Source organism: Crinia signifera, chromosome 9 (assembly GCF_055691185.1).
Source record: "Crinia signifera chromosome 9, ASM5569118v1, whole genome shotgun sequence".
Classification (NCBI taxonomy): domain Eukaryota; kingdom Metazoa; phylum Chordata; class Amphibia; order Anura; family Myobatrachidae; genus Crinia; species Crinia signifera.
In genome coordinates this window covers 4,414,857-4,437,951 of record NC_139225.1, presented here as the reverse complement: position 1 = coordinate 4,437,951, position 23,095 = coordinate 4,414,857, and the positions used below count along the sequence as shown (strand labels likewise).

Below are 23,095 nucleotides of genomic sequence, written 5' to 3'. Positions count from 1 at the left end.
TTCTTGTGGCGATTCGCGTCACACCCCCCGCAACCCCCCCTCCGGCGATTCGCGGCACCCCCCCGCGACCCCCCCCCTCCCGCAATTCGCGGCAACCCCCCACCGGAACCCCCATGAACCTCGCTCTCCCGCGATTCGCGGCACCCACCCCCCGCAACCCCCCTCCCGCAAATCGCGGCACCCCCTGCGATTCGCGGCAGCCCCAGGATTAAATGGCACATGCAAAACACTGGCACGGCTATGGTCGACAATGAAAAAGGTTGACATAAGTTTTTGAAGATTTATTTCATTTTTTGAATGTTTTCATATTCATTGTCATGTGTCAACATGGACACCAATGAAGTGGCACACTTATGTCAACATTTACATGTGTTGACCTTTCTGTGTTGATTTTTTCTTGTGGCGATTTGCGTCACACCCCCCCGCAACCCCCCTCCCGCGATTCGCGGCACCCCCCGTGACCCCCCACCTCCCGCAATTCGCGGCAACCCCCCACCGGAACCCCTGTGAACCCCGCCCTCCCGCGATTCGCGGCACCCACCCCCGCGACCCCCCTCCCGCAATTCGCGGCACCCCCCCCCGCGATTCGCGGCAGCTCCAGAATTAAATTGCACATGGAAAACACTGACATGGCTATGGTCGACAATGAAAAAGGTTGACATGAGTTTTTGAAGTTTTTTTTTTTCATTTTTTGAATGTTTTCATATTCATTCTCATGTGTCGACATGGACACCAATGAAGTGCCACACTTATGTCAACATTTACATGTGTTGACCTTTCTGTGTTGATTTTTTCTTGTGGCGATTCGCGTCACACCCCCCCCCGCAACCCCCACTCCCGCGATTCACGGCACACACACACACACCACAGCGATTCTCGGCACCCCACCCCGTGACCCCCCCTCCCGTGATTCATGGCACACCCCCCGCGACCCCCCCTACCATGATTCGCCGCAACCCCCGCCCCCGTAACCCCCCTCCCGCGATTTGCGGCAACCCACCCCGCGACCCCCCTCCCGCGATTCTCTGCAATCCCTCCCCTCCCGCGATTCGCAGCATCCACCCCCCCACAACCCCCCCTCCTGCAATTCGCGGCACCCCCCGCGACCCCCCCTCCTGCAATTCGCGGCACCCTCCGCGACCCCCCCTCCCGCGATTCGCGGACACCTAAGTTGCAATACAGGCATCTTTCATACAATTCTAACCATATTTCTCATATACAAACGTTCACAAATTAAGGGGGCGCAGCCCCTTACGACGGTGTGAAGAGCGCGATGAATCACCTAGTCCATGATATAAATCTCCCATTACACCGTATCCCAAATGGGGATGAGACCATGTGACTGTGAGAGCCAATGGGGAGGTCTCAACTTGTCACGTCCGTATAATAAGCTTGACATGACGTGTGCACTATGACATGGAGAATTATCCTGCTGGAAGTAGCCATTAGAAGATGGAGAGACTGAAACACATATTCAGAAACAATACTCAGATACACTGTGAAACTAAAATAATTCTCTATTGGTGTTAAATAAACAAAAGAAAAAAACACACATTAATGTCATATGCTGCTGCCAAAGAAGTGCGATGAGCATGCTAGAGAAAGTAGACCGCAAGCTCCAGTGGGCTAGGCAATGTATTGAACTATGCGCTATGGCCTGACCCATCTCAGTGATGTGCAATGTTCCCCAACAGCCCCACCGTATTGGCAGCCTACCCCAACAGCCCCAGCGCAGTGGAAAAGAAGGGACCGACCAGAAGAACAGGTCACAGTGTCACTATAGCTAGGCAAGCCGCGCACCCTAAGCCCATACACATATTCACTGTACATTGCTGAAAGCAACACTCTAGTAATAATCAGTAACAAATACTAAACAAAGGCACTTAGTGAAAGTCCTGTATATAGTTCCTATAATATCTATTAGTGTTTATTCTAGCACCCTGCATCTTTCATAACCTGTGCAGTTCCTCGTTCTTGCTCGCTGTGCTGTGGTGCTTCTAGCACAGTGTGGTCTGTATTTCAGCACGGATATGCCTACCAGCCCGTGCCGTGCTAGTAGCACCACATCAGAGAGCGACACCCAAGGCAGGGAAGAGGAACTGCAGGGGTTTTGGAAGAGGCAGGGTGCTAGAATGAACACTAGCTTGGGCATCTTACTAATTACTGGAGTTTGCTCTGACACTGAAGCCATGATTACCTACATGTCATACATATATATAATATATATATATATACACATACATACATGTATACATACATAGCGCTCACACATTTACCTTACAGACAATGGGCCAGATGTACTAAGCTTCAGCAGTGATGCAATAGAGAGTGATAAACAGCCAGCCAATCAGCTCCTGCCTGACATTTATCACACACAGCCTGTGACATGACAGACAGGAGCTGATTGGCTGGCTGTTTATAACTCTCTATATTATATCTCTGCTGAAGCTTAGTGCATATGGCCCCATGGCGGCCAGTGACAGGTGCCAGCACTACCTGATGTCTGACGCCGGCCCTCAGGGGAAGGGTGGACAGCAGAACCCGGTAACCTGCGGACACTGAGCGGGCAGCCATGTTGGAGGAGGAAGGAATACGTCTCACACACTGTGACAGCGACCCTGCGCGACCTGGCCCCACGTCACTACTAGTGCGCATGCGCGAAATGCGCGCCGCCGATTATACTGCGCATGCGCCTTATTAGCACCGTGTGATTCCTTCCGCCCACAGTGCAGGGAGCGGCCGGGAGCGGTGGGGTCGCAGCGGGTCATTTCATATGTGTAACTGGTTATCTGTTCTGCCGTGTGTAGTAATCCGCTCAGCGCGGCAGGTTGGTTACAGGGTCCCGGACCTGTGAGTGCTAGGGTGGTGCCCGCAACAAATATGGCGCTGGGTGAACGTGTATCCCAGCGTGCATTGCGCTTCAAGCTGAGGTGGCCTAAGCGAGACTCCTCCCCCCTCCTCCTCTTCAGCAGCGCATACAAGTGGCCGGACTAGTTGTCGTGTCCTACCTGGAGCTATGGCCGGAGCGGTGCGTGTGCTGGTGGCGGTGCTGCTGGCCCTGGCGGGGTGTGTGACGGGTGAGTATTGCCTGTGTATATATATATATATTCTATCCGCATAGACTCTGCCCCGCCGTGCTGCATACAGTAAGTGACCGGCCACAGGAATGGCAGGGGGATCACCCTGTACTGTGCCGGTGCCAGTGCAGAGCTTGCAGAGCATTGTGCCGGTGCAGAGCAGCATTGTGCAAGGGCAGAGCTTGCAGAGCATTGTGCAGAGCAGCAGTGAGGCGGTGGCTCAGTGGGTAGCGGCTCTGACTGGAGCAGCTCAGTGCTGGGGGGGACCTGGGTTCGAGTCCCAGCTGCTGCCACCGATGCATGGGAATGGATTTATGGTGGGGTCTATCAGTGATCCCCTCATAGTGTTACCTATGCCAGAGAAAAGCTCTGCTCCTAACCATTGGCTGGTCTCTGTAGGCCTGACCACTGAAGGGAGCCGTACATACCCTGTTTTGCTGAAATAACATGGCCAGGCGCTGAATATTTAGGCTATATACAGCACTGCTTCATATATACTCCTTTCACACTCACAGAGCCGGGTCACACAGCACTCAGACCTGGGATCGACCCGGGACATTCACACTGATCCCGGGAAATGCCTGCAAATACATATGCATGTCATTAGAAATGGACTCCAGGCCTCTGAAAGATGACATCAGCATTTGTGAACCCAAGAAAGCTCCAATCAGCAGCTTTTTTTTTTTTTTTGATGTGCCGTGTACCCAATCCCGGGTACGTGACCATTCACACTGACCACATCCCAGGTCGATTCCGGAATCTGCCCAGGTCAGGACCTGTGTAGCAATCCATCCCGGGATATTCTTTCAAGACCCTTTCACACTGAGCTAAATCCCGGGTTGATGCGCGTTCATGTGCAAAAACCCGGGATATTTTTGCAAGCGTGAAAGGTGTAGTTGCAGTTGCAGTTTCCCTCATTCTTAAGAAACCTTGGTACTTCCTCGTCTCTGCGGCTTACGCTACGGAACTGACGCTGCGTACTGTGAACCGTGAGGGATATTTTCAGGGTCCACGCCACCCTCCTGTGTATACGCCACCATCTACTACCTTTAGTAAAGGTGTGGTGAGCAGAGTGATCCTGTGACCATAGCGGCTAACGTAACTGGCGTAAGTGGTGGCCGCAAAGATGAGGAAGTACCGAAACCTTTCCTTGACCATGTTCCTCCGCTACCAGCTATCCCCCTCTTATCACCTCTGCTTCTTCGGTGGGTTGTCTACAGTGCCTTACTATTACCTTTCTCTCCTCCCGCTGCCTCCGACACCCACAGCAATCTGGCTCATTTTGACTAAAGCTGTTCTCTGTAACATCACAACCCTCCTCCTTTCTCCCTAGCAATTCCAGTAGCCTTAAATAAACCAATTAAAACACTAAATACTGATTTTTCCATCTACTTGTAGTATTTAATAGCCCGGTTTTACATGTCTTAACCATGTTTCCTTTACAGCGGAGACCTGCACGGATCCTGTGATTGTTCCATCCTACTACACTACCTCCGATGCCGTCATATCCTCTGAAGTTGTCTTCATTGTGGAGATCTCTCTGACGTGCACAAACGGGGCACAGGTGAGTTGGTCTATAACTAGGCGCACACATACTTCACCTGCTCAGTAGTGCATGGCAATGGATTTATGGTGGGGTCCCGATAATGACCTACCCATAGTGTATCCCATGCAAGAGAAAACCACTACTCCGAACCATTGGCGGGTCTGTTAGTCGGCCCGGACCACTGAAGTGAGTTGTACAGTCGTTGGTTATTGGTAGATATGAATAGCTAGGAATGGTCATAGGGCCTCCCCTATGGGTTTTAATAGCACTGTAATTATAACCTGCATCTTTAGTATATAATCACATGACTTCCCTGGAGAAATTATTACCTTGTTTGTTATTATTCAAACCTACACCCCTAAGAGTAACTTTGCTAAGATGGGATGTTACAACCAATCCAACTATTCTTATTTAGCACCTTCCAGACTATAAGATATAATCTGGTTGCTATTGGCAATATCCCATCTTCAATATAACTCCCATGTTAGTTAGATGCCATGGGGCGTTACTATAACTCACTAATTTGCTTTTTCTTTGCAGAATGTCGCTCTTTATGCTGATGTAAATGGAAAGCAGTTCCCTGTCACCAGGGGCCAGGACATTGGGAGATATCAGGTAGTTTCATAGTGACCTGTGGGAAAAAAACCTGTTAATTGGCAAGTGGGCTGACGCTTCAATGACCGCTGTTCAGAACTAATAATGCCACTGAAACTAAAGGGCCCTGTGCGCATCTCAATCTCAGATCTGACTGGCTGCCATATATATTTATCACAGCCTGTAGCCCCTACTAGGATCACATGAGATGCATTGTATGCAGAAGGGCCGCACACAATGTATCATATGCCTGTCCCCCAGGAAGGTCCCACCTACATCGCATGCAACCAATTGCTGAAATACATCTCACCAGTGTATGGGCACCGTAAGAGGGGTATGCTCTTGGGGGGGAATTATCCAGCTTCACAGGGGTACATTATTTAGGATGAGGCATAGAAATGAAAACCAATAAATTACTTCTATGTTGCTGGGTATAGGACATTGAGTAAACCCATATAAAGCTGATATGCGTTGGGTCGACCACTGAAGTGGACATGGCTTAGGTTGACACATAAAATAGGTTGACAGGCCGACAATCAAAATATCCGCATGGGTTTTTTTTGTCCCAAATGTTGGCATGGGCAGTCTGGTGTCCCCTCACATGGCACACTGCACTGTCCATGCTTTGGGAACACTATTTAATTCTCTCACCTGGCCAAAGTGGATGGTAGGACGTGAAATACCGCCTGTCGGCACAAGACAGCTAAAAAAATAAGAAAAACATCATGTCGACCTTTTGACTGTTGACCTTCCAACCAGGTCGACCTATTTCATGTCAACTTAATGAATGTATCCTGTTGCTGGGCCCCTGGCAGTTGGGCCAGTGTTAGCTGCATGTTCCTGAGGGCATCCATGTGCGTCAGTGTGGGGGAGATATTTTGGCAGTGTCCCCTACAGCACTTGTACGGCGAGCCCCTACACCGCGCACAGCTAGTGTCCTGGAGCATATGGTGGTCCTCCAGCTAGTTTGTTCCCTATTGTGTGCATAGGTCACTTGTGGAAGTCTGTGCTGTGGCGTTGTCCCCGGCGACTCTTTCACCTCTCACCACTGCGACAACATGCGTGACTTGTTCTGGTGCGGTCAGTGTGTCGTTTCCCTAGAGCTCAGGATGGTTGCACGCGCTGTCCTAGGAGCACCGTCCAGGCACGGGCGCCAGTAGGCATTGCCCAGTGTTTGTAGGGAAGTGATGTACGGTGGGGACCTGTATTATGCGGCAGGGTATGCTAATGCCGTACATTTCAGCAGGTTACAGGGCTGTTGAAGTTTGTATGGGGAGGAGATAAAGTAGCCGGGAAGCTGCAGCAGCGTAAGCCAAAGCCAAGGGGACAGCGTTTGCTAAACCATGTAGAAATTAAGTGGCAGACACCTGAGGTATCTGTCGCTTTAAGAAGCACGGTCCTGCTCAGTAATTAAATGTCCATACATTTGTAGAAGAAAGTATAAATCAATTTATTAAAACAATATACAATAATATTTTCCCCCAAATAGCAATTCATGAATTGTAAATATACAAAAGACAGACAAACAAAACATACAACAAACAACATATAATAAAAGCTGGATATTAGCTGGGATTGGCCGATTGGTTCAGTCACTATATAAATGAGGCTTTGTGCAGAATATAGCTAGAGGCAATTTAGAACTTGAATATAGTTACCAGTCCTGTACATTAGGTTCCAAGATAGTGCGCTGATAATGGTGGAGACAGTGACAGGCGGAGAATCGCGTTTTTGAGCCCATACCCACCGCTGGTCCTATTGTGCAGTGTTCCTGTTCAGCGCAAGTATACGTGGATTACAAATCATTAACCACCCAGCTGGCTGGTCCAGCAGGAAAGGTCCCCATCGCAGCAACTCCGGAGTACATCTCTGGTAAAAATCCTATGGAGAGACTGACCTGAGGGTTAATTACCACCATTATCAGCGCACTATCTTGGAACCTAATGTACAGGACTGGTAACTATATTCAAGTTCTAAATTGCCTCTAGCTATATTCTGCACAAAGCCTCATTTATATAGTGACTGAACCAATTGGCCAATCCCAGCTAATATCCAGCTTTTATTATATGTTGTTTGTTGTATGTTTTGTTTGTCTGTCTTTTGTATATTTACAATTCATGAATTGCTATTTGGGGGAAAATATTATTGTATATTGTTTTAATAAATTGATTTATACTTTCTACTACAAATGTATGGACATTTAATTACTGAGCAGGACCGCGCTTCTTAAAGCGACAGATACCTCAGGTGTCTGCCACTTAATTTCTACATGGTTTCTTTAAAAAAAGGGATCAGCACTCCCTGTGTAAGAAGCAGCGATACCCCTGCACAGTTAACTGAATACATATTTACACTAAGTGATATAATTGTATATATTGTTTCACTGCAGATAGCATTGTGGTGAATATTGCCCTTCAATTTTCTTTATAAATACAGATCTAGCACGACTAGCGCTACAGAGTGGCCCCAGGGTCACTAACTTTTTTGTGGTTTGCTAAACCACATTGCAGGGCTTTAAGGGAAGTCTGCTGTTAGGCAAACTGCCTGTGCGGAATCTGAATCCATCCATAAATAACTTAATGGCTAAGGTGTAACCTTTACAGTGTGTGGGGACCATGTACTGAAAAGTACATAACAATTCTACCAGCAGTTTGACAGATGACCCCATTCAGACAGCCAGATGTGACTTGTGTAAGGCTGTAGTATGTTTGGTACCAGAAGACCTTTTGAATTGACAGCATAAAAAAAAAAATGTCCGTGCAAAATCTAGTTAAACTTGTATATTGCTGTTTAGTGTGTGTTTTTTTTTTTTCTTAATATACTTACGCCCTAGCAAACAAACATATTGTTTTATATTCCCGTTTGCTGGTGTCGTTATTAGGTCTCCTGGAGCTTGGAACACAAGAACGCTCGCTCGGGCACCTATGAAGTCAAGTTCTTTGATGAAGAGTCCTACAGTCTTCTGAGGAAGGTCAGTAACAAAGTGGATCGACGTTCTTCTAACTTTGTAAATGATGCATCCGGTTATATTAATAACTGCTCTATTCTATAGGCCCAGAGGAACAATGAAGACATTTCTGCCATCAAGCCTCTCTTCACTGTTGATGTTGATCACCGGGTAAGGTTTCCTAAAGTAGCACTATATTGGAATGATAATCTTGTAATGTATGGTCGGAAGTGCAAATTGACTGTTTATTCCCAAGCACTGAAAAACTGATACAACTGGGCGCTTTGACCTAGTTTATGACCAGCTTAATAGTATGTACCCAGCATCTGTACCCAGTGTCTTTGTAGTGTTGAAGAAAACTGGGACATCCATCAGAAAGGCAGAGCGAGTACGTACATACACACCGCTCATTGCTGGGAATAGAACCAAGACCTTTGCCTACCATCTCTGTAGCTTTCTCTTGTCTACCATACCTGACTTGTGATTTATAGATGCATTTATGTTTAAGGGTATTATATAGTGTTCCCACCCCCAAATCCCTTATAATACCCATAATTGCATTTTATATCTGTGCCTTCAGTGTGACTCATTGTGTCTCAATGCCACCCCCTCCTCACTGATTGTAGATGGCACTGATTATATTTACAAGTCAGTGACTGAAGGGTTTAATAATGAGTATTCTAAAATCCGGTCACTGACTGAGGGGAATTATGCGTATTTAGGCGCTGGTGCTTGGCACACTTCTTACGTGTAATCATTAATGGGTAAGGGGAGCAATGGCCTCATATGCCATACCAGAGTGGGTAATAATGTTAATTAGCGTCCGGAGGGCATGGTGCAATCAGTGATGGAGAAAAGTAATATACTGTAATAGAAAATAAGAAAAAACACAATTGTATTGTTAACCATAAAAAATACTAATAATTCTGTTGTGAATTGTTTGAGGGAGAGGGGCCCTAAATGGGTATCTTAGGGCCCCATGAGGTCTAAATCCACCTCTGAATCTATATTTAATGTCATTTGCTGCTCTCTGTAAATCTGAGAAGGGTCCTCAACAGTATTGTCCTGACGCTGTACAATAACCACCTCCCGCAGGCCTGACACTGTACAATAACCACCTTCCACAGGCCTGACACTGTACAATAACCGCCTGACACTGTACAATAACCGCCTTCCGCAGGCCTGACACTGTACAATAACCACCTTCCACAGGCCTGACACTGTACAATAACCGCCTGACACTGTACAATAACCACCTTCCACAGGCCTGACACTGTACAATAACCACCTTCCACAGGCCTGACACTGTACAATAACCGCCTTCCGCAGGCCTGACACCACTGTACAATAACCGCCTTCCCCATGCCTGACACTGTACAATAACCGCCTTCCCCATGCCTGACACTGTACAATAACCGCCTTCCGCAGGCCTGACACTGTACAATAACCGCCTTCCACAGGCCTGACACTGTACAATAACCGCCTGACACTGTACAATAACCACCTTCCACAGGCCTGACACTGTACAATAACCGCCTTCCGCAGGCCTGACACCACTGTACAATAACCGCCTTCCGCAGGCCTGACACTGTACAATAACCGCCTTCCCCAGGCCTGACACTATACAATAACCGCCTGACACTGTACAATAACCACCTTCCACAGGCCTGACACTGTACAATAACCACCTTCCACAGGCCTGACACTGTACAATAACCGCCTTCCGCAGGCCTGACACCACTGTACAATAACCGCCTTCCCCATGCCTGACACTGTACAATAACCGCCTTCCGCAGGCCTGACACTGTACAATAACCGCCTTCCCCAGGCCTGACACTGTACAATAACCGCCTCCCGCAGGCCTGACACTGTACAATAACCGCAGGCCTGACACTGTTCAATAACCGCCTTCCGCAGGCCTGACACTGTACAATAACCGCAGGCCTGACACTGTTCAATAACCGCCTTCCGCAGGCCTGACACTGTTCAATAACTGCAGGCCTGACACTGTTCAATAACCGCCTTCCGCAGGCCTGACACTGTTCAATAACCGCAGGCCTGACACTGTACAATAACCGCCTTCCGCAGGCCTGACACTGTACAATAACCGCCTTCCGCAGGCCTGACACTGTACAATAACCACCTCCCGCAGGCCTGACACTGTACAATAACCGCAGGCCTGACACTGTTCAATAACCGCCTTCCGCAGGCCTGACACTGTACAATAACCGCAGGCCTGACACTGTTCAATAACCGCCTTCCGCAGGCCTGACACTGTTCAATAACCGCAGGCCTGACACTGTTCAATAACCGCAGGCCTGACACTGTACAATAACCGCCTTCCGCAGGCCTGACACTGTACAATAACCGCCTCCCGCAGGCCTGACACTGTACAATAACCGCAGGCCTGACACTGTTCAATAACCGCCTTCCGCAGGCCTGACACTGTACAATAACCGCAGGCCTGACACTGTTCAATAACCGCCTTCCGCAGGCCTGACACTGTTCAATAACCGCCTTCCGCAGGCCTGACACTGTACAATAACCGCCTTCCGCAGGCCTGACACTGTACAATAACCACCTCCCGCAGGCCTGACACTGTACAATAACCGCAGGCCTGACACTGTTCAATAACCGCCTTCCGCAGGCCTGACACTGTTCAATAACCGCCTTCCGCAGGCCTGACACTGTTCAATAACTGCAGGCCTGACACTGTTCAATAACCGCCTTCCGCAGGCCTGACACTGTTCAATAACCGCAGGCCTGACACTGTTCAATAACCGCCTTCCGCAGGCCTGACACTGTACAATAACCACCTCCCGCAGGTCTGACACTGTACAATAACCGCAGGCCTGACACTGTTCAATAACCGCCTTCCGCAGGCCTGACACTGTTCAATAACCGCAGGCCTGACACTGTTCAATAACCGCCTTCCGCAGGCCTGACACTGTTCAATAACCGCAGGCCTGACACTGTTCAATAACCGCCTTCCGCAGGCCTGACACTGTACAATAACCGCCTTCCGCAGGCCTGACACTGTACAATAACCGCCTTCCGCAGGCCTGACACTGTACAATAACCGCCTTCCGCAGGCCTGACACTGTACAATAACCGCCTTCCGCAGGCCTGACACTGTACAATAACCGCCTTCCGCAGGCCTGACACTGTACAATAACCGCCTCCCGCAGGCCTGACACTGTACATTAACCGCCTCCCGCAGGCCTGACACTGTACATTAACCGCCTCCCGCAGGCCTGACACTGTACAATAACCGCCTGACACTGTACAATAACCGCCTGACACTGTACAATAACCGCCTTCCTCAGGCCTGACACTGTACAATAACCGCCTCCCGCAGGCCTGACACTGTACAATAACCGCCTTCCGCAGGCCTGACACTGTACAATAACCGCCTTCCGCAGGCCTGACACTGTACAATAACCGCCTTCCGCAGGCCTGACACTGTACAATAACCGCCTTCCGCAGGCCTGACACTGTACAATAACCGCCTTCCCCAGGCCTGACACTGTACAATAACCGCCTTCCCCAGGCCTGACAAGTCATTTTTCTTTATTTGTATTTCTATAAATGATCATTTGTATTCTTTACTCCTTTTCAGGGCGCATGGAATGGTCCTTGGGTGTCCACAGAAGTACTGGCCGCATTAATTGGTATTTTATTATACTACACCGCATATACGGCGAAGGGAAACATCCAGGCATAAATAGTGTGTGGGGGAGAGTGTATACAATTGTCTTGTTTTGTCATTAATGCTGAATAATAAAACTTTTCTACACAATCTCTGTCATTTTTGTGTTGAGGGCTGTGCAAAACTAGTAAATAATATCCCCAAAAAATTACTCTGATCATGTTTTCTGTGTACCTGGACAGTTAGATGTGGGCACCAGCAGACTCTTGTGCACCCCAGGTTAGTGTCTCCTAAGGTGCACTGCTCCCAGGTCCTACTATGCAGAAAGTTCCGCCAAGGCGTGTAACCAGTGGCTTAACCAAAATAGTTGGCAGGGGCGTCCGTGCGGCGCAGGCGTACCTGCGTTCAGGGAGAGGTCCCTGCAGTGATGAGTATGATGTTGCCGGGGTCCCTGCAGTAACCAGGAAATAACGAGCTATCTGCTGCCTGGTGGTGCGGGAAGAGTTTCTGACTTTGAAAACACTGGCCGCGCGCTGATTGGCTGAATCTCAGCCAATCAGCGTGCACCCAGTGTTTTCAAAATCAGAATGGCTTCGCACGGCGGACACCTCAAGGACCTCCAGACTATCCCCGCGCCGCACGGACCCCGCTGCACACTGCTGGGGGGAGTAACAATAGCGCCCGCAGACCCCCGGCACCTTCCCGCCGTTGCTGTGGCGCTCTTATGCCACCATGTAATTGCTTTGTCTACTTGGGACAGAATCTGCTCACACTGCATGAGATGTAGTAAAGTGATGCACAGTTACCCTTGTTATCTACATTACCCCCATTCTAGTAACTACTTTTAAAAGTCATTTTTGACCAAAATTGAGGCTCCCTGACTAAGGAAGCGTATTGTTAAATGGTTCCCACTCACGTCTGAAAACCATGCACTGGAATCGGCCTTTGTCACAAAATGGATAATGCAAAAATGTGATCATTAATATTGATTATTGTAGAGAAGTATTGATTGCAACACCCCTATCAGCAGCTCTTAACCCTTTGTGCACCAAGTGCATTTGTCAAAATAGGTGTGAAAATTGACATGCTAACATTTTGCATTTATCATAATCTGTGTTAATTTATATACTAAATCTTTTTTTTTTACAGGTTTTTATTTGAATTTATATAACAAACATGAGTGCCGCTGGCATGTTTTGCGGCTATGTTGAACATCTCTCACAGATGTTGGCGCTCAGGGCTGATTATGAGCGTTTGATGCTTCAGGCTGCAGTGGGACCGACCCTCTGGGGAAATAAGTGTAGTTTCAATTCTAGAAAAATGAACAAGATAAACACTGCACAGGGTACATGAAGCAACAGTTTATTTAATTGGTAGAAATACAGAAATAAATCAAATCCAACACCATGCACGTCATGGAATGACAGCAATCGCCACACGCTGTCCTGGTGTTTAAAACCGCAGATTTTTGGGTTCTCTGAGACCGCTGATCTTGATAACCATAATGGGCTGTGATAACTGGGGGAATATGTGATGTCACAGGGAAGAAGCCAGGTGACCAGGGTAAGCTGACTTGGCTCATGGCCACAAGACTCATCAGACATCTGATACACAGCAGTACACCAATAGGTAACGTTCAGCTCTAGCTAGTGATTGGGGTAAAATCAATGAGGTTTCGCATAATGTCTCTGTGCAGAGAGCCTCGGTCCAGTTGTTCAGAACAGCTCTCTAATCTTCATTTCAGCATGTGCAAAAGAGTAGCGGTCCCCTCTAGCGCTGTGCCAGCTGATGCCAACTGAGGATTCCTTGGTCTCACCATGCAGATACAGTCCGTTCATGTAGGCAGAGTGGCAGGATTTGAACCACCAGCCTCCCTTGTAAAGATTGCCACAGTTGCCAGTGGTGTTTTCATCGTTATCCAGATCAAAGGTAGTGAACTTCATATTGTTATGCACAGCCAGGGAATCGCCTGGGGAAATGACAAATGTGTGATTATATATATCCTGGAAATAAGCAACAATCTCATTACTCACGCAATATATGGCTGCATGTTCGGCTGGAGCACTTTGTCACCAACACCCAGACCTAAAGTGGTTGCAGCCTCCCCGCCAGTGCCCTCTACATTGGCCGTATGTATGGGTCTGTGCAATACAGCAGTGAGGGGCAGCACTGCATCTGCCAGCAGCCAGGGAAGCACTGCATCTGCCAGCAGCCAGGAAGCACTGCATCTGCCAGCAGCCAGGGAAGCACCGCATCACATCCTGACCGCTGTCTCCGATTGGTGGTCAGAGGGGAGCAATGCTGGGCACATTCTACCCTTCTCCAGCAGCTCATCCTCACCATGGCACTGTGACTGCTCCTCAGTCAGTCTTCGAAGCTCCTCTTTACAGCTTAGAAACAGGGGCAATGGAGGAAGAGCCCCCTTCAGGCCTAGAGCCTGACAGCAAATGACTCCATTGTTTCAGTAGTTTCCCCTCTTTCTAAATATTGGCCTCTGCACCTTCTAGACCAGGGCTGGGCAATTGCGGCCCTCCAGATGTTGCCTTGCATCAGTTTCAGCATGGCCACATAGCAAAACTAATGCAAAGCATCCTGGGATGTGTAGTTCCTCAACATCTGGAGGGCTGCAATTGCCCAGCCCTGTTCTAGACTCTAATCCAGGCATTCCCAACCAGGGTCCTCAAGGCACACCAACAGTGCAGGTTTTAGTGATATCCAGGCTTCAACACAGATGGTTCAAACAGAATCACTCAGGTACTAATTAAGTCACCTGTGCTCAAGCCTGGATATCACTAAAACCTGCACTGTTGGTGTGCCTTGACCGTGGTTGGGAATGCCTGTTCTAGAGGGAGTACCGGGGGGGGGGGGTCTTGCAGGGATGAGCTCTGGATTGGTGGTCCATGATCAATTCAAATTATTTATGGTCAATGTAATAGACAAATTGTGGATGAATAGAAGTGAATATTATCCATTACCACAAAACTGACCCTAATGATAAGTAATAAACACAATTTGCTTAATTTTATATTTTGTTTTTACAATTCTCTCAATTAAAAACCTTTGGACTAGGGGTGCCGTGAAATAAATTTGGATATTCGGAGGCGCCGGGTTTTTTTCATAAAAGTTTAGCAACCAATGGTATATTAAAGGTTGTATCAAACATTTACATAATCTAAATAAGTGGCCAGTCTCTTTTTACTGGCAGCTGCTCTCTGGTCTAGTGCGTTGATTGAGGTCTCAGATCCACACACACAGCACACTTGGTAGAAGAACTGACTACCATTGTGATTGTTGTCATACATTGAGCCACTTGCCAATAGGAAATGGGTTTCGATGCAACCAGAAACCACCGTTGCCTATGGAAACAGCACAATTTTTTGATCAATGAACTACAACCTCTGGAAAATGGTTTTCAGGTGAATACAAACTGCAGAGGCTCCACAATATTATGCGGCATTTCTGCGCTCCCATTGTGCCCCATTACCTGCGCTTCCTCCTGTGAATGAGCCCAGCGATAACTTGTACTTGTCGCACTCCCCCAGAATTTTAAAAGAGGAATATTTGGCATAGTACTTTTTAACTTCAGTATCATGAAGGTCAACGCGCAGCTCCCATTTGCCTGTGGAAAGAGAATGGAACTTTGTATTATTTCATTGTCAAAGAGCTCTCTTTATTCATAGCTGTTTACAGCGCTGTGAACTAGCATTTAAGCACCATGGCCCTTATTCTGGTTCAGTTACAAAAGGCAAATTCCTTCTCAAATGGACAAACCCATGTGCACTGTGGGTAGGGGGCAGATGTAACATGTGCAGATAGAATTAGCAGTGACAAATTACAGAGTACATAGACAAATAAGCCAGTGACTTCCAGGTTAATACAACAGAGAACAAGTACAGGGCACATAACCATCGCTGCATCAGCAGAGGGCACAGGAATAAGTATCAGCGTGGCAGAAATCCGCAGGATCGAGGATGTTTAACTAAGAGAAGGAAAAGCACGAGGGCACTGCTTGTAAGAGCTTACCTTCTACAGGGGCAGACAGGGGTGACACCGATGGGGTAGAGGTCATGGGACAGAGGGTTAGGGTGAGATTTTGCTGAGTTTTGGGAACAAGTTGTTCTTGAGAGCATGTTTGAAGTTTTGTAGAGAGGTGCGAGTTAGAGAAGTAAAGAATTCCGGAAACAAAAAGGGAGCAGCATGTGAAATGTATTGGTGGTAGGAGTGGGAGGAGGCACTGACTGGGAGGGTTATGCTGCAGGGGGGCAGGGATAGGGTTGGGCACTAAGGGGGAGGGTTGGTCTTTGGGGGGGATTGGGTCAGGCAATAATGGGGGGGTTAGGGTTAGGCTGCATGGGGGGTTAGGTATTACGCAATGAGGGTTAATATTAGGGGAGTAGGGTAAGTATACCTACCATCCAGATTTTGATTATCGGAATATCGCTGTCAGTCTTTTGACCACCGCATTCCAAATTCCTACACCACCATAATATTCTAGAGACTGTTACATTTCTACCACCTGCCCCTCATTCACCGTGACAGTTACGGTTTTCTGGGAATGTCCTACTGTCCCACCCACAGACCAAAGTGTCCCACGGTGGGAGAGGGGCATTTGGGAAGGCAATCACCGATGCTAGCCATCGATGTTGGGAGGTATGTTGTTATGTGTTAACACCAGTCCATGCCTCTACATTGAAGTCATAGAGTGTATGTTGTTTGCCTGTTTTGGTGAGAGCTGCAGAACAATCTCTGTATGGGGCCCATACAGTATGGAGAATCCGCAGTACTGGCAGAATACAACCTCTCATTCTGCAGCCTGAACATAAAAAGAAAATAAATTACCAGATGATGTTAATTTATGAATGTTTTCATTCCCCAGCCAAAATTCCCGACGGCTTCCAAATCCAGCTTTGTAAGCTTCCCAGTTACGTGAGAAATCCACCTCTCCATCCCATCGTCTCTGAAAGACCTACAATAGGGAACAAAGAGGTCACTGTAGGTTACCATTTATGTATTTAGTCCACAGGTTCTCAAAGTCGGTCCTCAGGACCCCACACGGTGCATGTTTTGCAGGTCTCACAGAATCAAGTGAAATAATTAGCTCCACCTGTGGATCTTTTCAAATGTGTCAGTCAGTAGCGCGTGCACCTAACGAGTGCACTGACCTGGAAACCATGAACTGTGTAGAGTACTGAGGACCGAGTTTGAGAACCACTGATCTAGCCCCTCCCCTTGATTGAAGCAGACACAGTATGGGTATGTGGTCTCTCATTATTCTGGAATGCAGAAGGGGAGGGGAGGGGATCCATAAGGCCTGAAGTTCACATTCCTGATTTATTATTAATTTGTTAGTTTATGTCCCAGATAACACAAATGTTGTTTGCACAACTCTACACAGCAAAAAAAGAAAGAAAAAAAATCAAAACTGTACCAAGTATTTCTACCAAGAAAACTACACCGGAGTCATATATCATTTGGGTAAATATACTGTAACATTCTTCTTACGGCACTGAAGAAATAATATTTGATTGAGTCAAACTCGGCTCAAAACATCGCATTGATTATTGGAATGTTGACAGAGTACAGAGGTAAGTGACTATTTATTATCACATTCTACTAAATACAGAACATACCTTCCAACTGAGACGCGATTAATACACGCACATGGGCACAGTATCTATTCATTGAGACAAAGGGGATGGGGCAGCTCATAGAGCAGCTCAACAGCGGCCAAAAATGGGGGTGTGGCCTAGCAGGAAGTGCTGTGATCATAGGCTACGCCCCTCACTATGAGGCTTGAGATTGTAATCTTGCGAGCAGGGCCCTCATACCTTTAACTTCCTGTAACTACCCAGTTTGTTTTATACTTATTTACGAATGTAAAGCACAATGGAACTTGCTGTGCTGTATAAGGTAGCGTTAATAAATAAAGCAAGGACGTAAGGAAGGATAGGGGAGCAAGGAAGTAAGGAGAGGAAATGGAGGGACGGAGGAAGTGGAGGGGGAGCAAGGAAGTTAGGAGAAGGGGGGAGGGAGGAAGTAAGGAGAGGAAGGACGGAAGGGGAGGGGAGCAAGGAAGGAAGGAGAGGAAGGACGGAAGGGGAGGGGAGCAAGGACAGAAGGGGAGGGGAGCAAGGACGGAAAGAGAGGAAGGGGAGGGGGAGCAAAGAAGTTAGGAGAGGAAGGACGGAAAGGGAGGGCAGCAAGGAAGTAAGGAGAGGAAAGGGAGGGGAGGGGGAGCAAGAAAGTTAGGAGAGGAAGGACGGAAGGGGAGGGGAGCAAGGAAGTTAGGAGAAGAAAGAGGGAGGGAGGAAGTAAGGAGAGGAAGGACGGAAGGGGAGCAAGGAAGGACGGAAGGGGAGGGGAGCAAGGACGGAAAGAGAGGAAGGGGAGGGGAGCAAAGAAGTTAGGAGAGGAAGGACGGAAAGGGAGGGGAGCAAGGAAGTAAGGAGAGGAAAGGGAGGGGAGGGGGAGCAAGAAAGTTAGGAGAGGAAGGACGGAAGGGGAGGGGAGCAAGGAAGTTAGGAGAAGAAATAGGGAGGGAGGAAGTAAGGAGAGGAAGGACGGAAGGGGAGCAAGGAAGGACGGAAGGGGAGGGGAGCAAGGACGGAAAGAGAGGAAGGGGAGGGGGAGCAAAGAAGTTAGGAGAGGAAGGACGGAAAGGGAGGGGAGCAAGGAAGTAAGGAGAGGAAAGGGAGGGGAGGGGGAGCAAGAAAGTTAGGAGAGGAAGGACGGAAGGGGAGGGGAGCAAGGAAGTTAGAAGAGGGAGGGGAGCAAGGAAGTTAGGAGAGGAAGGACAGAAGGGGAGGGAAGCAGGGACATTAGGAGAGGAAGGGGCAGGGTTGCCAACCCTCCCGGAAAGGCCGGGAGGGTCCCGGAAATCGGGTCCCCCTCCTGGCCCCCCCCGGAAAGGGGGGCAACCCTCCCGCATTTCCATCCATCACCCGGGATCGTGTCATTTTAGCCCCTCCCCCCGCAGTGCAATGACTGAAATACTGACATTGCACTGCCGGTGGCGGGGCTAAAATGACGAGTTTGCTATAGCCACACTCCCAATAGAGCAGCCCGTCCGTTGATCCGCCCCCAGACCGCCCCTTTCCCCTCTCGGTGATGGCCACGCCCCCCCCTACTTCAGTGAGCTGGCTGCCCTCTCCCGGACAGGGCAGCATAGAAGTCGGGAAGGGGAGGGGGAACAAGGAAGTTAGGAGAGGAAAGGGAGGGAAGCAGGGACATTAGGAGAGAAAGGGGAGGGGGAACAAGGAAGTTAGGAGAGGAAAGGGAGGGAAGCAGGGACATAAGGAGAGGAAGGGGAGGGGAGCAAGGAAGTTAGGAGAGGAAAGGGAGGGAAGCAGGGACATTAGGAGAGGAAGGGGAGGGGAGCAAGGAAGTTAGGAGAGAAAAGGGAGGGAAGCAGGGACATTAGGAGAGGAAGTGGAGGGGAGCAAGGAAGTTAGGAGAGGAAAGGGAGGGAAGCAGGGACATTAGGAGAGGAAGGGTGGTGAGCAAGGAGTTAAAGAAGGGGAGGGGAGCAATAAAGTTAGGAGAGGAAAAAGGGGAACAATAAAGAAGGGAAGGAGGGATGTTTTACATGCATCTATGTAATTATATGGGTGTTGTAAATTTTACTGTCAGAGAACATATGAAAGTGGCTAATGACTTACTATCCATCCGCCTCCATCAGTATGCATATCACACATCACTTTCAGTGGTTTGCTCCCCTCGGGGTATATGGTGTACCAGTCACTTATGACTGCCCCTCGATCCAGCAGTTCCTTGCAGTTTCTGGCTCCTGAGAATGCGGAAATATACAATACTCATTAGGGTTCGTGCTGACAAGAGGTTGTTGTCATACGGAACATTTTCTCATATCCACATCATGAAACAGATCACTGTGATAAATGTGGTAACGATACTGTCCATAACTTTGGAAGATGTTACATAAGAGCCACTGCAGATGCCAATATTAGGAGTTGTATCCCACGTAGTCTAGCTCAGGTGGTTTCTGGGGTATCGGTGCAACAATGCACAATGATGAAGGACTATCTAAATGTTTTACACACTGACCCCTCCAACTCACCGAAGTTAAAGCATTTCGTTTTAGCTAACTTGGAAGCTAATATAAATAAATATTGTTAGTAGTTCTTCAATTCATTGACATACTACCAACATAATGCACTTCACAATTTTTGGGATAGAGACACTTTTTAAATACTGAGATCAGTAGCAGAGTGACCAAGTGTAAAATAATTTTGCTAATTACAGTTTAAATGGGAATTTAAAGTATGGCTTTTTGAGGAATGTTCTCTCAAGAGAGACTAATGTGCAAACATCAGAATCATTATCTTGCACTGTCCTCAGAACACAATAACCACTACCAGTAGTTAATGATTGCAATGAAGTCCAGCTCCATCTTGTGGCCGTTCTATAGACTGCTAGCAGTACATAACATTCCTTCTAAAAAAAAAAAGAAGAAAAAAAAGACTTGCACAAGAGTAAGGGTAGGTACACATAGCCAATATTAACACAATAACAATATGTATTTTCTGACAGAATCGGAACAACGTATTAAGCAGTGTGTATGCCCAATTGCTCGTTACCGAGGATCTCATGCAATATCTTTTGGTAGACCGTGCTGCACTGTTAATCAGAAGATATCGCATGCCCCCCCACTTGCAGTGGGATCCTTCTGTCATTCATTATATCGTTCTGGTGTATTCCGCCGATATGAAATGCTGGACAAAGTATGGGCCTCATTCTAGTGTGTACCAAGCCTGCTTTCATTTACTAATTTTGTTTTTGATGGACACTGTAACCCATTTAAATGAAATTATAGCCCAATACATTTGAGCTGAGATTAGCGTAAGAAGAGCTAATAACACAAAGTATAAAACAACAACTTTTATATATATATTCTGTTGTATCACTTACCATAGTACTCAATGGGGGTGTCACAACATCTTCTGTCTACTACAAATATATAAAAACAATGACTGCGTGTTACATACATATACTGTATACGAGAAAGGGGAAAAATTAGCTACTGTATTGCAAGATTAAAAAAAATAAAACAGTAAAATATTTTTTTTTTTTAATCGCTGTTACATTCCCAGCTAAATCTTTCTATTAAAATTCATATACATGAATATTTCTTTATAACATTAAACTAAATACTGTGTCAGGGGTTCCCAAAGTTTCTGAATCACAGCAGCCCAAAGCATCAGAAATGTTTTCGCGGCACCCTTAGGCTAAAGGTTTCTCATTGAGAAACTCAGAAACAAATTAAATAAATTGTGTTTATATCTCATCCTTGGGATCAGTTATGTGGTAATGAACTGGATTCCCTTCTGTTTATCCACAATTTGATTATTATAATGGATATAGAAACTTGAATTGGTCCTGGACCAACAAACCAGGGCACCCCTGCAAGTCCCCCAAGGCACCCCAGGGTGCCAAAGCACACAGTTTTCGAACCACTGTACTATGTTATCTTACGCATCAATTGCATGAGTGGACAGATCTTTATTACAAAGTTTTTGCTGAAAAGCTGGTAAGAAATTCTGGATAAAAACTAGTGACCAGAAAAAATGTTATAAGATCAAATATTCATATTTTAACACACTTTACAAATGGATTAGAAAATAAACTCCAACTATCTCTGATCTGGTTTATAGCACTTTTTTTCCTGTGCGTACTTTTTCTCATATTTCTCTTTTGTAATATTTAGAATAATTATAACTTTTTGTTGCGTCGTATTTTGCATCTTCCAATGTAGGGCAATATAGATAAGTGCAACATTTTGTATACATTCAGAATCAGTGGTGTCCACATACATATTACAAATAGCCTACAAGCAAGCGAGCTAAATACTTTTGAAAATAAATGATTCATCACCAACTGGTGAAAATTAGTGTAAAGTTTAAACGACAAACATAAAACAAAGTAAACCATGTAAGGGTTTATTCACTACAGGTCGCTTTTGTTCAATGTTGGACAATTTTGATGATGTTATCAACTTTTACTGATCAATTTAAAATTTTTTTTTATAAAAATGTTAAATTAAAGATTGATATTAAAAATATTATTATTGATCTAAATCTGTTAACCTCAACCAATATCGACCTTTTAGTCAAATATACCCTTCGGAATCCCGACATCAAAAAAACTGTGTCACAGAAAATACACAGAAATTGTTAAGAAAAAATGTCATATAATAGAGTCTATGGGCAGTATTCATTTGGAGTTGGATCCATTCCGACATCCAATTTTTTTAAAATTCGGATTGAGATTATCGGAATCCGGCCAAAAAATCTGACGGATTCGTCCCCGTTTCCGACAAAAGCACGTGGATTGGTGGCTATTCCACCAATACACGCATTTTCCCCAAAAGAAAGTCCAAAAATTGAAAACTGTAGATCAAATTATGGGTTTGACTAAAAAAAGTCGGAAACAAACATCAGTTTCCGACACTAATTGGATACTGCCCTATGCAGGTGATAAAGACCACACTCATCGGTCGCCAATTCGATGACCCGATGTAGATGTATATGTACCTTCAGCAAGCGTGAGCACCGCCAGAGCCAATGTTAGAACGAGGGACCACATCATTGTCCTGAATATTCCACTCTTCACCCACAGTGGTCTCTGATAGAACGTTGTGTCTGAAATGTCTTTATATAGAAACTCCGTAAACTCCACCCAGTATAATCTATAAAACTACTCCTTGCTACTGTACCATGGATGGCGGAGATAATCCAATCTCACACACAAAAGATAAACCTTGCACAGAGTAAGGGCTGAAACTGCGGCTATTCAGACGGAGAGGTGAGAAATGGAATTTCGTACCTTTATCTTTTAATGGAGATAAGTAGTAAAAAGTAACAATTTCACGGAGTTCCCACCCAATCAGATAAAACAGTAACATTAATGGGACATAAAGGACTAACCCCACCTGGAACAAGCAATATATACATGGCTACACCTTAGTGTGACTAATCATTTCAAAATTTCTCCTTCTGCAGTTGGAAAAATGTGCTGGTAATGGGGCAATTTGCTGGTAATGGGGCAATTTGCTGGCAATGGGGCAATTTGCTGGCAATGGTGGGTTTGTGGCACTTTAAAAACTTTTAGGGAAATCCCTGTGCCATGAAAATAAAGGAACAGACACGGGAGCATTGGTGTGAACAAAATGAGTACAGGGTGTGTTATTCACACTGGCTTCTCATTGCAGGAAGGCCCACAGTACACTCCCTGCAAGAAGAGCCCACCGGAGGGGGGAGAGGGGGGGT

The 23,095-nt window shown here is 46.7% G+C and overlaps 3 protein-coding genes and 2 non-coding genes across 5 annotated transcripts in view; 3 read left to right on the top strand and 2 right to left on the bottom strand.

The window, feature by feature from the left end:
- IDH3G (isocitrate dehydrogenase (NAD(+)) 3 non-catalytic subunit gamma) overlaps positions 1 to 2,653 on the bottom strand; it is a 14,234-nt gene extending 11,581 nt beyond the window's left edge. Inside the window, exon 1 of the mRNA XM_083160952.1 lies at positions 2,497 to 2,653. Coding sequence (XP_083017078.1) covers positions 2,497 to 2,574 — 78 coding nt within the window. The 5' untranslated portion in view covers positions 2,575 to 2,653. The remainder of the gene's footprint in view (positions 1 to 2,496) is intronic.
- A 265-nt stretch (positions 2,654 to 2,918) lies between these two features.
- Positions 2,919 to 11,963, top strand: SSR4 (signal sequence receptor subunit 4). The gene is made up of 6 exons (XM_083160953.1): positions 2,919 to 3,077; positions 4,523 to 4,641; positions 5,164 to 5,238; positions 8,099 to 8,188; positions 8,270 to 8,335; positions 11,784 to 11,963. The coding sequence occupies exons 1-6, from the start codon at positions 3,017 to 3,019 to the stop codon at positions 11,886 to 11,888; spliced, it is 516 nt and encodes a 171-aa protein (XP_083017079.1). The 5' UTR covers positions 2,919 to 3,016; the 3' UTR covers positions 11,889 to 11,963.
- LOC146040029 (small nucleolar RNA SNORA42/SNORA80 family) lies at positions 3,376 to 3,505 on the top strand. The gene has a single exon (XR_014463201.1). It is a non-coding gene; the product is annotated as a small nucleolar RNA SNORA42/SNORA80 family (small nucleolar RNA).
- LOC146040030 (small nucleolar RNA SNORA42/SNORA80 family) lies at positions 4,691 to 4,824 on the top strand. The gene has a single exon (XR_014463202.1). It is a non-coding gene; the product is annotated as a small nucleolar RNA SNORA42/SNORA80 family (small nucleolar RNA).
- A 1,218-nt stretch (positions 11,964 to 13,181) lies between the features above and the next one.
- Positions 13,182 to 22,426, bottom strand: LOC146037057 (ficolin-1-like). Its single transcript, XM_083160951.1, has 6 exons — positions 22,361 to 22,426; positions 20,739 to 20,777; positions 19,472 to 19,599; positions 16,653 to 16,779; positions 15,298 to 15,432; positions 13,182 to 13,782 (listed from the first exon to the last, which is right to left on the bottom strand). The coding sequence occupies exons 1-6, from the start codon at positions 22,413 to 22,415 to the stop codon at positions 13,529 to 13,531; spliced, it is 738 nt and encodes a 245-aa protein (XP_083017077.1). The 5' UTR covers positions 22,416 to 22,426; the 3' UTR covers positions 13,182 to 13,528.
- Positions 22,427 to 23,095: the final 669 nt, after the last annotated feature.

Bases quoted from the DNA above. Each gene is read 5' to 3' on its own strand.
- SSR4 (XM_083160953.1), top strand. From the start codon at position 3,017: ATGGCCGGAGCGGTGCGTGTGCTGGTGGCGGTGCTGCTGGCCCTGGCG. The intron at 5,239-8,098 runs GTAGTTTCATAG...TGTCGTTATTAG, and splicing joins AGGACATTGGGAGATATCAG to GTCTCCTGGAGCTTGGAACA. The intron at 8,189-8,269 runs GTCAGTAACAAA...TCTATTCTATAG, and splicing joins CCTACAGTCTTCTGAGGAAG to GCCCAGAGGAACAATGAAGA.
- LOC146037057 (XM_083160951.1), bottom strand. From the start codon at position 22,415: ATGATGTGGTCCCTCGTTCTAACATTGGCTCTGGCGGTGCTCACGCTT. The intron at 19,600-20,738 runs GTAAGTGATACA...CCGCATTCTCAG, and splicing joins CACCCCCATTGAGTACTATG to GAGCCAGAAACTGCAAGGAA. The intron at 16,780-19,471 runs GTAAGTCATTAG...TCCCTATTGTAG, and splicing joins CTGATGGAGGCGGATGGATA to GTCTTTCAGAGACGATGGGA.